Source organism: Furipterus horrens, unplaced genomic scaffold (assembly GCF_987537825.1).
Source record: "Furipterus horrens unplaced genomic scaffold, mFurHor1.1.pri manual_scaffold_7, whole genome shotgun sequence".
NCBI lineage: Eukaryota > Metazoa > Chordata > Mammalia > Chiroptera > Furipteridae > Furipterus > Furipterus horrens.
Window position 1 is genome coordinate 55,866,719 of NW_028327177.1, and position 14,120 is coordinate 55,880,838.

The 14,120-nt window shown below is 39.9% G+C and overlaps 1 protein-coding gene across 1 annotated transcript in view; it reads right to left on the reverse strand.

The window, feature by feature from the left end:
- Nucleotides 1-14,120, reverse strand: part of UBE2V2 (ubiquitin conjugating enzyme E2 V2) — a 229,210-nt gene that overhangs the window by 31,078 nt on the left and 184,012 nt on the right. Inside the window, exon 4 of the mRNA XM_090283713.1 lies at nucleotides 6,817-6,951. Coding sequence (XP_090139839.1) covers nucleotides 6,817-6,951 — 135 coding nt within the window. The remainder of the gene's footprint in view (nucleotides 1-6,816; nucleotides 6,952-14,120) is intronic.

A 14,120-nucleotide genomic window follows, 5' to 3' on the forward strand; every position in this document is an offset into this window, starting at 1 on the left:
ATGAGAAATTAGGTAACAAATGGAATTAAAGTTGCTGGTCAAGTGATAAGGAGATTAACCTGAATTATCTGAGTGGTAATGTAACCAGAAGGGTCTTTAAATATGGAAGATGGAGGCAGAGGAGCCATTGCAAGAATGATGCTCTGTGAGAAGAATTCAACCTGCTGCTGCTGGCTTAGAAGATGGAGGAGGAGGGCCATGACCCAAGAAATTCAGACAGCCTCCCTAAGGTGGAGAAAACAAGGTCTCTCCCCTAGAGCCTCTAGAACAAAATGCAGTGCTGCTGACATCTTGATTTTAGCCCATTAAGAACCCTGCGGGACTTCTGATATATAGAAGTGTAAAAATTTATGTTGTTTTAAACCACTGAGTTTGTGGTAATTTGTTACAGCAGCAATAGGAAACTAATATGCCATGAAAATTATATCTATAAAGTAAAACAGACTTTTGAGAAATATTTTTTAAATTAATTTTTCAAAATCTATCTCAGTTTTCTAGATTATTAATAAAACTTTTCAATAGTATACATTGCAAGGATATGGTTGGTGTTCTTAATTTTTACACTTTCTCTCCTCCTAGTTTTTCCCTACTTTAGTGTTCATGTTATTGTGAGTTGTAATTTCAGGTTAAGTTGGAAAACCACAAAATGGAAAGCTTCTATAGGAGGTTCTCTTCAAATTTCCTGAATCTTGGGTAGCAGGACAATGTGACTGCTTTTTTTTTTTTTTTTTTTACCCAGTTAATTCCCTGTTCATTGGTAGCCATTGAATTTTTTATTATAGACATACAATGTAATAACTACTTTCTTTTTTTAAAATGTTAATAGACTTTTGGATAAGACCAAAACACAAACTGAACTGATTTATATATTAAAACCTCATGTAATAAAAAGTTTTTGTCAACCCACTTTGTCATTTTCTTCATCTTGTTCTTTGCAATGAGTTTTTTGTCCATTTTGGTTAGGCTAAGTACTCGATCTTAAGTATATTAAATATAATAGGTCAAGGTTAAAAAGAGCTCATTAGGCACATCACCAGAAACAATTGGCAGATTTACTGTGTTTTTCTCCCTAGTTTTTTTTTTTTTTCCCCTAGCATTAACTGTGCATTTAATTAAAGTCTTCTTATCTTGGTTATATCCTTGAAAAATGTGTGTATACCTCTCAAGTCTCAAATGTCACAGCAAAGAGCCCAACTATCAGCTCCAGTGAAAGTCTTCACTTAAAGCAAAAATATAGTCTTGGGCATAAAAATATAAAAATTAATTTGTTTATTTAGTCAAAATAAGAGATGTCAAGGCCTTCCTGAAAAAATAATAATTTTTTCATGACCAAGAGATAAATAATGGACACATAATATTTCACACACTTCAAAGTTCAACTCTAGTGTGGGTGGGGTGTGTCATCTCAATTGTTACAAGCGGTGTATTGTGGGAAAATCAGTCTGGCAGAAAATCACTGGATGAACCATCCTGCAGTAGCAAGTTTTAAGGTGGGAGGAGAGTTACCCATTCCTGTATCCTCAGAACATTTGCAGCATGTCAAGGGTTCACAGGAGGCAACCAAGAACTTTTTCTGAGAGAGGAGTGAATGATTAGTGAGCCTGAGCTAGAAGCCCACCAGTTATGAAGGCTGAGTGTGAGAGAAAAAGATAATGGGGGAGGAAATGGAACCCCAGGAGGAGACTGTGGGTGGGGCAGCTGGCTCGCAGACATTGATGAAGAAGTTGGGGTGGGGATAGACCAGTGTTTGAAAATTCTTACAAATCTTCAAGCCTAAAGACTGTGGAAGGAATGATGATGTTAAAATTTGAACATGTTCTACTTGAGACAGAAAAAAAGAATTCAAGCACTAATCTTCAACAGGCATTGGTAAATGTGGACCAGAGGTTCTAATTATATATAATAGAACATAGGGTGGGGACAGGAAGTGACTGATCTCCCTTGCTTAGCTAAGTGAATAAACCCTACAATAAAGCATTAAGAATAGGAGTGAAGACAAGAACAAGTTAAGAGAGGAAAAGCAAGACCCAAGCCACGGGAGGGATGCATTTCTGGGAGAAAAGAACATTTTTTGGTAGTATTCTCAGGAATATGTCTTGGTTTTGGAGCTTTGGAGGTCCTGACCAGAAATTGAAACTTAATTACATTCCCTTCCTTGAGATTTCTGAGACAGCTCAAGTCTTACATTTGCAAAAAAGGCCACAGATGTCATTAAATATGAATAAGGTGGAAATGTTTCCCACCTTGCCTTTTATCCAAATTTTTCTTCTTCAGATGATGTTTTGCTTTTATATGAGAGATCCTATGTTCACAAAATATAATCCCGCATAAGAAATTTTTTTGTATTAAAGTAAGGGAGCAGCAAGATTAATGACCCCATCAAAGATGTTCCTGAACATACACAATTAGTTTTCAAATATTTGAAGAGAAAGATGTAGATATGTCTGTTAAAAAATCTAGAATACAAGATTTACTGTAGTTTAAAACAAAAAAATAATATAGGAGAGATTATGTACATGTACTTTTATATACACAGATGTATATACAAAAACATATATAATATTGTGCTGAATATAGACAGTGAAAAGATGTAGAAAGGTTTGAGATGTAATCCAGAAGCACCAGAGTATTTTTTAGTTATATTTTATTAATTAAGCTATTACAGTAGTCCCAATTTTTCCACCTTTGCCCTCCTCCACCCAGCCCCTCCAACTCCCTCAGGCAATCCCCCCTCTGTTGTCCATGCATATGGATCATGCATTAATGTTCATTGACTACTCTATTTCCTATGCTGTACTTTACATCCCCATAACTAATCTGTAACTACCTATTTGTACTTCTCAATCCCTTCACCATTTCCGCCGAACTCCTACACCTTCTCCCATCTATAAACCATCAAAATTTTCTCTGTATCTATGATTCTGTCTCTGTTCTGCTTGTTTTTTTAATTTTGTTTATTAGATTCAATTGTTGATAGATATGTATTTGTTGCCATTTTATTGTTTACATTTTTTATTTTCTTCCTCTTGTTAAAGAAGACTCTTTAACATTTCATAAAATACTGTTTTGGTGATGACTCCTTTAGTCTTTTCCTTGTCTGAGAAGCTCTTTATCTGCTTTTTGATTCTAAATTATAGCTTTGCTGTGTAGAGTAATCTTGGTTGTAGGTCCTTGCTTTTATCACTTTGAATATTTCTTTCCACTCCCTTCTAGCCTACCAAGTTTCTTTTGAGAAATCTTCTGACAGTCTTATGGGGTCTCCCTTCTGCATAACTAACTGCTTTTCTCTTGCTGCTTTTATGATTCTCTGTCTTTAACCTTTGGCACTTTAATTATGATGAGTCTTGGGGTGGGTCTCCTTGGGTTCATCTTTTTTGGGAATCTGTACTTCCTGGACTCGTATGTCTATTTCCTTCACAAAGTTAGAGAAAGTTTCTTTCATTATTTTTTCAAATAGGTTTCCAGTTTCATGCTGTCTCTGTTCTCCTTCCAGCACCCCCATTATGGAAATGTTGTCCCAGGAGCTGCTTATACGATCCTCATTTTTTGGATTATGTTTTCTTTTTGCTGTTCTAATTGGTTGTTTTTCATTTTCTTATATTCCAAATTGTTGATTTGATTCTTAGCTTCATCCACTCTATTGTTGATTCCCTGTAAATTGTTCTTCATTTCAGTTAGTGTATCCTTCATTTCTAACTGGTTCTTTTTTAGGTTTCCATGTTCTTTTTTATGCTGTTCAAGTTCTCTCTGAATTCATCTGCTCTTCCCCTAAGTTCATTGAACATCCCTATAACCTGTGTTTTGAACTCTGCATCTAGTAGCTTGCTTGTCTCCATTTTGTTTAGTCCTTTTTCTGGAGTTTTGTTCTGTTCTTTCATTTGGGCCATGTTTCTTTGTCTCCTCATTTTGGCAGCCTCCCTGTGCTTGTTTCTATGTATTAGGTAGAGCTACTACATCTCCCAAGCTTGGTAGAGTAGCCTAATGTAGGGCCCAGTGTCACAGCCTCCCCTATTACCCAAGCTAGGTACTTGAGGTATGCCCACTATGTGGGCAATGTACATATTCTTATTGTATTTTCATCTTCATTGCTCCTGGCATGTCCAAGATCAGCCACAACATGTTCTGTCTTGTGTCATAACACATAAACTACAAACAGATCTTCATATGGCTGCTACTTGTGCTGGGCTTTAGGTGCTCAAGTGATGTCGAGCTGTGAACCAAGGCTGAAAGCTGCTAGTGCCAGGCCTGGGGCAACTTAGCAAGAGTTATTGGGTTTGCTGAAGTCAGATGCTGCTTGTTTGAGAGAATTTAGGAAAATATGAAGTATGGGCCAGGAAAAGTCATTCATATGGAAAAGCTACTGGAAACAGCTTGGGTTGGTCTGCAGGTTGGGTGGCACAGGGCCTCAGGGGATAACCAGGGTGGGGCAAACAGTGTGAGCCAGGTTGGTAGAGTCTCCAATATGGATCCTGCCTTCTGGTTCTGCGACTGTGTGGCAGGAGGGCTTGAAAAAAGAAATAGTGACTTCTGCCAGCACTCCTGTCAGGGAAAAGGCTCCCCCTCCAACCCTCAGCTCTCACCCTGTTGCCAGACAATTCAGTTCCTTCCTGTATGTCCTTGGTGCCTTTTAAGCTGCTGTTCCTGTGCTGGAATTCAGAGTGAGTGAATCTGAGTTAAGTCTGTGCATGAACCCTTTAAGAGGAACTTCCAGGAATTCCAGCAGTTTCTGTCTTCTAAAGCCTCAATCCCCACTGGTTTTTACAGACAAAAGTTATTATGACTTCTCTTCCTGGCACTGGAACCTTGGGCTATCGGGCCTGTTGAGAGTCTGAAACCCTTCACTCCAAGATATCCCTGCTGAGTCTTATTCACTACTCATGGGTGTGGGACTAGCCCATTCCACATCTCCGCCCCTCCTACCAGTCACAATGTAGTTTGTTCTTTAATTCCTAGTTGTAGAACTGCCATTCAGCTTGATTTATGATGGTTCTGGATGATGGTCGTCCTATAGTTTAGTTATAATTTTGATGTGGTTGTGCACGGAAGTGAGCTGTGTTTTCCTATGCTGCCATCGTGACCGGAATTTCCTGCCTCCACACACTTTTCCCAGGATGATGCTGAAGAACATTCCACCAAGGATGGTGTTGTAGTCCCTTGAGAGCAACTGTACACTGTCACTGAGGACCACCTGGTAAGTGGCAGGGATGGCCCGGCTTGGAGTCTGGCTGCAGCTGCTGCCCCCAGACATGGTCTCCCATGCACAGTCCAGAGTATTTTTTAAATGACTTCTTCCACCATATTTCAAAAGAATATTCTTTTTTATGTATTTGTTTTGTAATTCTAAGCTCCAGATATTTTCTTTCTTGTTGATTGCTTATATATCCCAGTCTCCTACTATATTACAATACTTTAGTTTCATGCATTTGGGTTCAGCTTTATTACATGATAAATATTTACACATTTTGTTAACAGCCTCTGTAAACATGATCCATCAAAGGGATAAAGCAGCAACTCAAACATTATATCATGCACACGCACGCTCACACATACATACCGTTGACTTAGAAAATTAGGTTCAATTTATTAAAGGGCTTGAGTAATCTCGGTGGATACTGTCAGTGTAAAATACTTGTCTTTAGACATTTTTTGCTCTTTTTTCAAGAGGAAAAAAAGGAGGGGGGGGGAAGCCAGAGTTGTATATTAAACAAATGTACAACAATGCTTATTTATACAATTGAAATATGAAGGCAACTCTCTTTGCAGACACCTTCTTAGAACACCAAGAGTGGAAAGCTCTAAAACCCAGAACTCGATAGGAGAAAGTTCTTCCTACTGGCCAGATTATTCTGACCTCTACCTTTAATGCCTTGCTAAAAGGCCTGGCCAATCTGGCACTGTATTTAAGAGCCCAGGCTTTGGAAAAGACAGACACAGAGCTGTGGCTTCACCAGCCATTGGCTGTGCAACTTTGGGATGGCCAAATCTTTCCTGTCCATATATATGTATATGGCAGTTAACACACTACCTAGAACATAGTGCTTAAGGAATGCTAGTCAGCCATATCTATGGTAGTAGAAACAGAATAATACCTCCACAAAATTTATTCTTAGTAATAGTTAAATGCTCTGCATGTGAGAAAGTGATAGGTGTGTTTCAGTAACTTCGCCTGGCCTTCCTGAGTTTCTACCCCTCTAGGGAGCCCAGGGTCCAGTAGCATCAAAGGTCACTAGCATTAATATTGCCAGAACTGCAGCCCAGGTACAAACACTGAGACCTCAGCTTTTAAGCTGTCTTGGTAGAGCCCTCTGTTGTCACACCAGCTCTGGGTAATCAGCAAGCTTGTGTCCTGACCTGCAGTATCTTGGATCCCGGCCTTTCCTGTTCTACTTAGCCTTTGTCTTTCCTGCAGGACATGCATAGCACTCTGATATTTCAAAGAGCATATACTTGGTCTTAGAGGTCTCCTTGTCATAGCAGGAGATGGCTACAAAAAACCCTATGGCTCTTCAGGGTCCCAGATTTTCAGCATTTGATGAATGTGGCAAGATGAAAGTTGAACAGAAATGTTGAAAAGGAGTTTCATTAAGTCATGGAAGAGGAAGACAGCAGTAGCGCTAAAACTTAAAGAATAATTTTTCTTGTCCTCTGCATATGATGCCTTCAAGAAATAAATATAGTAGCTTTACCTAAAAGATGAACAATATAACAAAACTAAAAACACTAAAAACTATAGCCCTGCCTGGTATTGTTCAGTTGGCTGGAGCATCATCCCATTACTGAAAGGCTGCAAATTAGATTCTCAGTCAAGGCACATACCTGGGTTGCAGGTTTGATCCCTTGCCAGGGCACATATGATTCCAGTCTGGGCATGTACAGGAGGCAACCAATCAGTGTTTCTCTTTCACCTCGATGCTTCTCTCTTTCTTCTTCTCTCCCTGACTCTCTCTTTCTCTAAAAGCAATGAAAAATGCCCTCAGGTGAGGATTAAAAAATAAAATTTATAACTGCATATAATTATATGAGATATATATGCTGGACACTATCCTGAAAGCCTTACATTTTATTTTTCACAACAAGTCTATGAGTCAGGTACTATTATTACCTTTACAGATGAGAAAACCAAGACTCATAGAGATGGGTAATTTGCCCAAGGTCACACAGCTAGGAAGTCAGAGAGTTAAAATTCAAATTGAGGAAAGTTTGACACTGAAAAGCCCATCACCTTAATTACTCTGACAGAATGTAGTATGAGGTTTTCCTCCCTGTAATTTTCATGTAGGTAAATAGGACTCTACACCTCAGCAGTAAAAAATTACACCAAGCAAGCATGAGGAAGGAAAGATGGCACATCCAAGCTGCCCCACAAACCTACCCCTGATTTCTATAGCTCATTCATAAATGCAGACTCATTTGTCACCCAACTAAGTCAAAATGTGACTATTTGCTCCTTTGTTCTGATCACAATTTTGTGGTAGAGATTTTCTGATACAGATTGAAAAAAATGTCACTCCATAACAAGAAGAGATAGGAGAGCGTGTCCCTGTGGTCTGCCTGTATATCAGAGGTGTATATTCAGAGTCCCAGGAACAAAACACAGATCTGAGGACAATGGGAGCTCATGCCAGCCATGCTGTGTGAAACCATGGAAATCTGGTCGAAGATCTAACCTACTGTGATTCTGAAATTAAATCAATGCACGCAGACCCACAGGTCAAAGGTTAATGCTGACTTTCAATTAACTGTAACAAAACTAAAGTTTTGAATTATTTCAAAAAATATGTACACCTAGTTTGCCAATTCTTTGATCAACAGGAATTAAATCCAAATATTTTCAAAACATGTTAAAACTAAACTTTGAAAAAACTTGTCAAACTATGTCTTCACGTAGATAGCAGAAAGGCATGGCTTTGTTGCTAGATCTAGTATGTGTCCCAGAATTGCTGCTTACCAATTTGTGACACCCTTGACAGGTTATTTACCCTTGCTCAGCCTGTCTTGTTAGTCCTCATGTACTAATAATAAGATTAACAATACTTATCAGTAAAATGATATAGAAGAAATTGACACATTATGAAAGTGTCTAAAACACAGTGTTTGGAGCATATATGCCCATTTTCCTCTACCAAACCAAACCTGAAATCAAACTGAACATTAGTTTGACTGAAGTCCATGCATTCAACATCAACCCAAAAGCAGCTCATTAGTAAGGAATCATGAAACCTAAAATCTGGTCACACTGCCCTAACCTGATGCTGCTCAATCCCACCCCTACATACTTACACACAGTGTGGTAAGTTTTTGTGGTGTCATGTGCTGTATTGAATCTACCTATAACCACATTATAATTTAAGAAATTGGTATTTAATAAGCACCAACATTAGTCAAATTTCTATTAAGACTGAATCACTAGGAACCTTTGCTTTCCACACTTTGGAGTTTGGGTGGAAATAGCCAACCATAAAGACACCCAGTACACAGAGCTTTAGCCCAGAAGGAATTTTTCCTGAAAATAGAGAGCAAATTATTTGGCTATTTTAAAAGCTAAAAATAAATATAGCATACTGCATCTAAGCATTGTTTATAGTAGTACAACTCCAAGACCATTTCAGTTTGGAAATAAGTTACATTTGGAGAGTAATTAGGCCACAAAAGTGTCTACTGCTTTTTCTATTTTAAATAATAAAATACAAAACAGATAAAGTATTTTGATGAAAAAGTTAATAGTCATACAGTAAATTTCATGCACTTTCATAAGGATATTAGTAACCTAGGTGGGGCCTAAGGGATAATCTTTTTGGCCACAGAAAATTACCCAACCAACCACAGTATTTTAGCAAATATTTCAGAAATCAACATGTTGCACTTACTCAAATGAGTGTTCAAGGCAGGATAAAAATTAGGTGGAGATGCTCACAGGGCACTCCATTCAGTGCTACACAGAATGAATTGAACAAATGGTTTCTGTCTGCTAGAAGTTTACCAATGAAGAAGAGATTTAGAACATGGATTAACAAATATAAATTAAATAGTTAGGCAATGAAGTAATTTAAGTGTGTGTTGATAATGCACCATCTAAACTGTAATATAACCTTCATTTAACCTCAGAGTTACCCAAGATTCAGCCTTCACTGGCTTCTGCCACCGCCAGTGCACTAAATCATCCAGTGGGCTGTCAGCCACTGACTTGCCCACTCTCCACTACTTTCTCTACTGTGGAACCCAGAGCTGCTACCACAGTAATTCCTGACTGTGCTCACACTCTCACTACCCTACTCAGACCTGGCCCTGGCTCTCATGACACACCTTCTCAAGAGCACACCACAACTGTCCTCCCAGCTATGTGCAATAGGCTCCTGATTAGTCACTTATGCCAGTCATGCAGAAAGAGACCTGCTCCATACTCCCCACAATCTTCCACATGCCCTTCCAAGTGGAGCAACAGCTGCCCACACTTCCCCTCCTACATGACCAGATCTCCATGAGGTTGGTCCTGTTTTTAACAGGCTTCCTGATGCCCCTCAGTGACCTGGGCATCTTCCTATGGGGCACCCTTGTGCTTGCAGTGCACCTAATACTGTACTGTAGTTAGTGATCCAACAAATGTTGCCAAAGCATTGTGTTAGGAGCACAAAGGGCCAACATAACCAAGACTGAAGTGACATGGACTTGGGCACCAATGGACACATTACTGGTAATAAATCTAGGTACCTTAGCCTGGAGGCCTTAATGCTCAATAAAATAACACCTCAGATGTACACACTCTGTATCACATACAAACTCACATATGCATACCACACACATCACACATACATACTCACATGTGAACACACATACACATATACCCCAATCTCTCATTCTCTTAACATATCAAGCCCAACAAACTTTCACACCAAATTCCCAAGTGAACCTCAAAGTTCTTGAGGACTGGACCCTTCAATACATAATCATTGAAGTTGCTTCCTAGATTTGAGGAGGAGAGGAGACAGCCACAAAATGAGCAGTGTCTTTTTAGTAATATTTTAGTAAAAGTAAAGAAGCAAATTCAATTTCTCCTAATGAGAAACTAAATGCATGAGGATTAGGGAAACTGAACATGTTTGCTGACTGATATGCTTCCTGACACATGTTTTGAAAATAAGTAACACAAATGAAAATTTAAAATGTAGATTGGATATGATATCGCCTAATACAGGAAACTAAAGAACAACATAAACAAACGAACTAAATAAGACAAGGAGCAGAATAGCAGTCAATAGGGGGGAGGGGGGAGGGAGAGAAGGGGGATAAGTAAGGGAAGGGTTTAGTCAAGGAACGTGTGTGTATAAATGATTCATGGACATGGACAACGGGGAGGGATATGATTGTGGTAGAAGGGATGGGCTGGGTGGGGGAGAGCAATGGGGGAAAAATGGGACAACTGTAATTGAAAAACCAAAAAATAAAATCAAAAACAAATAAATAAAAATAAAAGTAAAATGTAGATTGGGATATGACATTGCAAATTGAATGACTATAAATATCAGATGACTTTCATAGTTTATATAAACTACAGCTCATAAAGCACTTTCACACATATTGTCTTATTTGACTTTCAAAAAAGTCCTATCCTGAACATAGAACAAGTATTATAATTTCCATTTATTAGATTCACAAGTGGAAGCTCGGAGTGGAGTTGGGATAGGAAGCCAGACATAACCAACTCATGATTCCCACTATATATCTTTAAATCCTTCCTGTTGTTCCTTTTAAAAAATGTAGTTAATGTGAAAGGTCCAAGATCTTTTTAAAAAATAAATCCAGAGGCTGAGGTCCACATTTATCCAATTCATGGTGAAAGTGGATTTCTTCCCTATTTCAAAAAATTATTTGTTACTTGAATGAGAATATGTATGGTTAATTACACTACTATCAAAAGCCTGATATAAAAAATGCTGCCAATATGAGTAAAAGCAGATGAATTGACCCATCCACTGCAAGTACCGAGACTGTGCTCATTTCCCATTAGCAACTAAAACCATTTTCGGGACTTGGTAGGGCATAGGAGACGAGACGTAGAAACTCAGGATATTGTGTAATTGCTCTATGAAAATAAACTCTGGCTATGGTTATGTTATGGATTGCATGTGTGTGTACGCTCTCACAAAAAATAAAATTTATATGTTGAATTTCGAAATCCCAATATGATGGTATTAGGTGGTGGCGCCTTTGGGATAATTAGGTTATATGGGTGAACTCCTCATGAATGAGATTAGTGCTTTTATAAAAACAGAGAGATGACTTCCAGCCAAGATGGAGGCATAGACAAACACGCAGCGTCTCCCTCCATGACTAAGAAGGAATACAACTACCTCAAAACTAAAAACAACCAGAAGTTCCAGAAAAATCAAACTACATGGAAGTCCAGCAAACAAAGTTATAAAGAAGAAATACCCATCCAGACAGGTAGGAGGGACGGAGCGGGGGTGGAGAGGACACGGTGTGGTGGAAGCAGTGGCAGCAGCAGCGGGCGGGCCAGCAGAAGGCGCAGTCACACGTTTTAAAAAGTCAGGAGGGACACCTGGGGAGCATTCCCAGCTTCTCATCAGACCTCACAGTCCACAGTCCCAGCACTGGGGAAAATCAAGCCTCACTGCTTCTGACTGTGCAGACCAGTAGGGGTTGGGGTGAAGGCAGAAACTGCTGGTCTCAGCAGAGTCCACTTGTTTAAAGGGACCCCATGGTCCTAGAATGTCCGCAGACCTACCTGCTCTGGGAACGATGGCCAGGTCAGCAGCTAGAGAGGAGCCAAACCAGTGCAGAAATGAGAGAGGTGCCTGGAAAAGAGGCAAGTGCTGGTCAGGCGACATTGTTCCCTCTCGGACCCTCCCCCACATACAGCACCACAAAGTGGTGAAACAGGTCGCACTGTACTGATGAATCCATAAGGCTCTGCCCCTTACAACATAACAGGAGCAACAGCTCTACCTGAAACATGGAGGCAAACAAACACAGGAGCCTGTCAGAATGAGGAGACAGAGAAATGTCACCCAAAAGGGGGAACTGATCAAGGTTCCAGTGGGAGAACTAAGCAACGAGGATATAGCCAACCTCACAGATGAGGAGATAGACAACCTAACAGCTGTAGAATTCAAAACACTGTTGATGAAGATGCTCACAGGCTTGACAGATATGCTTCAGTACGGCAAATGCATAAGAGAAGAAGTGAAGGCTATGCTAAGTGAAACAAAGGAAAATCCATACAAAACCAACGGTGAAGGGAAGGAAACCGGAGTTCAAATCAGTGATTTGGAACATAAGGAAGAAAAAAAGTCAACTGGTGCAGAGGAAGCAAGAATTGAAAAAAAAATGAAGAAAACTTCCCAAATTTTGTGAAGGAGATGGACATACAGGTCTGGGAAGCACCGAGGGTTCTGGGTGAGCTGAACCCAGAGGGAACTACAACAGGATGTGTCATGATTGAGATGCCAAAGGTGAAAGATAAAGAGAGAGTCCTGGGGGCAGCAAGAGAGAGACCGACAGTTGCCTAAAGGGGGGTGCCTATAGGTCTATCAGCTGATTCCTCAGAGGACACTGTGCAGGCAGGAAGGGACTCTGGCAAACAGTATTCAATGTGATGAAAGGCAACCTGCAACCAGGATTACTCTATCCAGCAAAGCTATCATTTGGAATGGAATGGCAGATGAAGTGCTTTCCAAACAAGGTAAAGCTAAAGGAGTTCATCATTACCAAGCCATTATTATTTGAAATGTCAAAGGGACTTACTTAAGAAAAAGAAGATCAAAACTGTGAACACTAAAATGACAACAAACTCACAACTATCAACAACTGAATCTAAAAAAGAAAAACAAAATCCAACTAAGCAAACCAGAATAGGAACAGAATCATAGGTATGGGGATCATTTGGAGGGTTATCAGCTGGGGGTCGGGGAGGGGGAGAAAGGGGGAAATGGTGCATAATTGGTTGGTACAAAATAGACAGGGGGAGATTAAGAATAATATAGGAAAGGGTGAAGCCAAAGAATTTATATGCATGACCCATGGACATGAACTAAGGGAGGTGGGATTGCTGGAGGGAAGGGGGGTATGGGACAGAGGGGAGCAAAGGGGGAAAAAATAGAACTACTGTAACAACATAATCAATAAAATATACTTAAAATAAAAAATAAAAGAACAGATGGAAGAGAGTTTGGTGTGTGTGTGTGTGCCTGTGTGTGTTTGTGTGCACGTGCACCTTCCCATGCCCCCATTCTGCCCTCTGTTATGTGAAGACACAACAAGAATATGGCCATCTTCAAACCAGGAAGAGGGCTCTCACCAGAACCTTACAATGTTAGCACCTTTATCTTGGACTTCCAGCCTCCAGAATTGTGAGAACTGTTGTTTAAAAACACAGTCAATGGTATTCCGTTATAGCAGATTGAACTGACTAAGACAGGCTATGTCACTCAAGCTATCTTTTTAACAATTTCACACACGCACCTGTGATTGCTGTCCTTCCACATTCCACTAGGTTTTCTGTAACATTAGATGTGTGTACTATGGGTAAGAGCATAAAGCACACTTGTGCCCAAGAGATGTTTAGTGGCTTTGGACTAATCGGACAATGAGTTATGCCCCATGGATCTTACCTTCAATCCCTTTATTCAATAAGCATTTATAGTCAAAGATTACAAAGTGCTCTGAGGGAACACAGAGTGATCATGGGTCAGAGAAAGAGAGCTGTATCACTGGGGGATCTTCCCAGAGATCCCTGGGGAAGGTAGCTACAGGAACAGTCAGTTGCTAGTTGAGCCAGAGCCTCAAACAATTGTTCTAATTTAAATACACCCAAACAAGGCACTCATGAGTGAGCTGGAACCAGAACAGAGTGAGAGAAGGAGAGCCTCTGACCTAGATCAACTTCTGGGACAGAAGCTCTGTTAGTCCCAGCACCCCACCACATAGAATTGGGATGAAGATTGGGTTAAAGAGATGAAAAGAGCAGAACAAGGGGTGAAAAAGGAAAACATTGGGCAAAGAGGCAGGTGGACAACCCGGGGGTTAGCTGCAAGAAGGAAAAGGAATTCTAACAACCTGTTCACATTCATAAGTGTTTCTAAATGGAAGGGTACTATGAAATA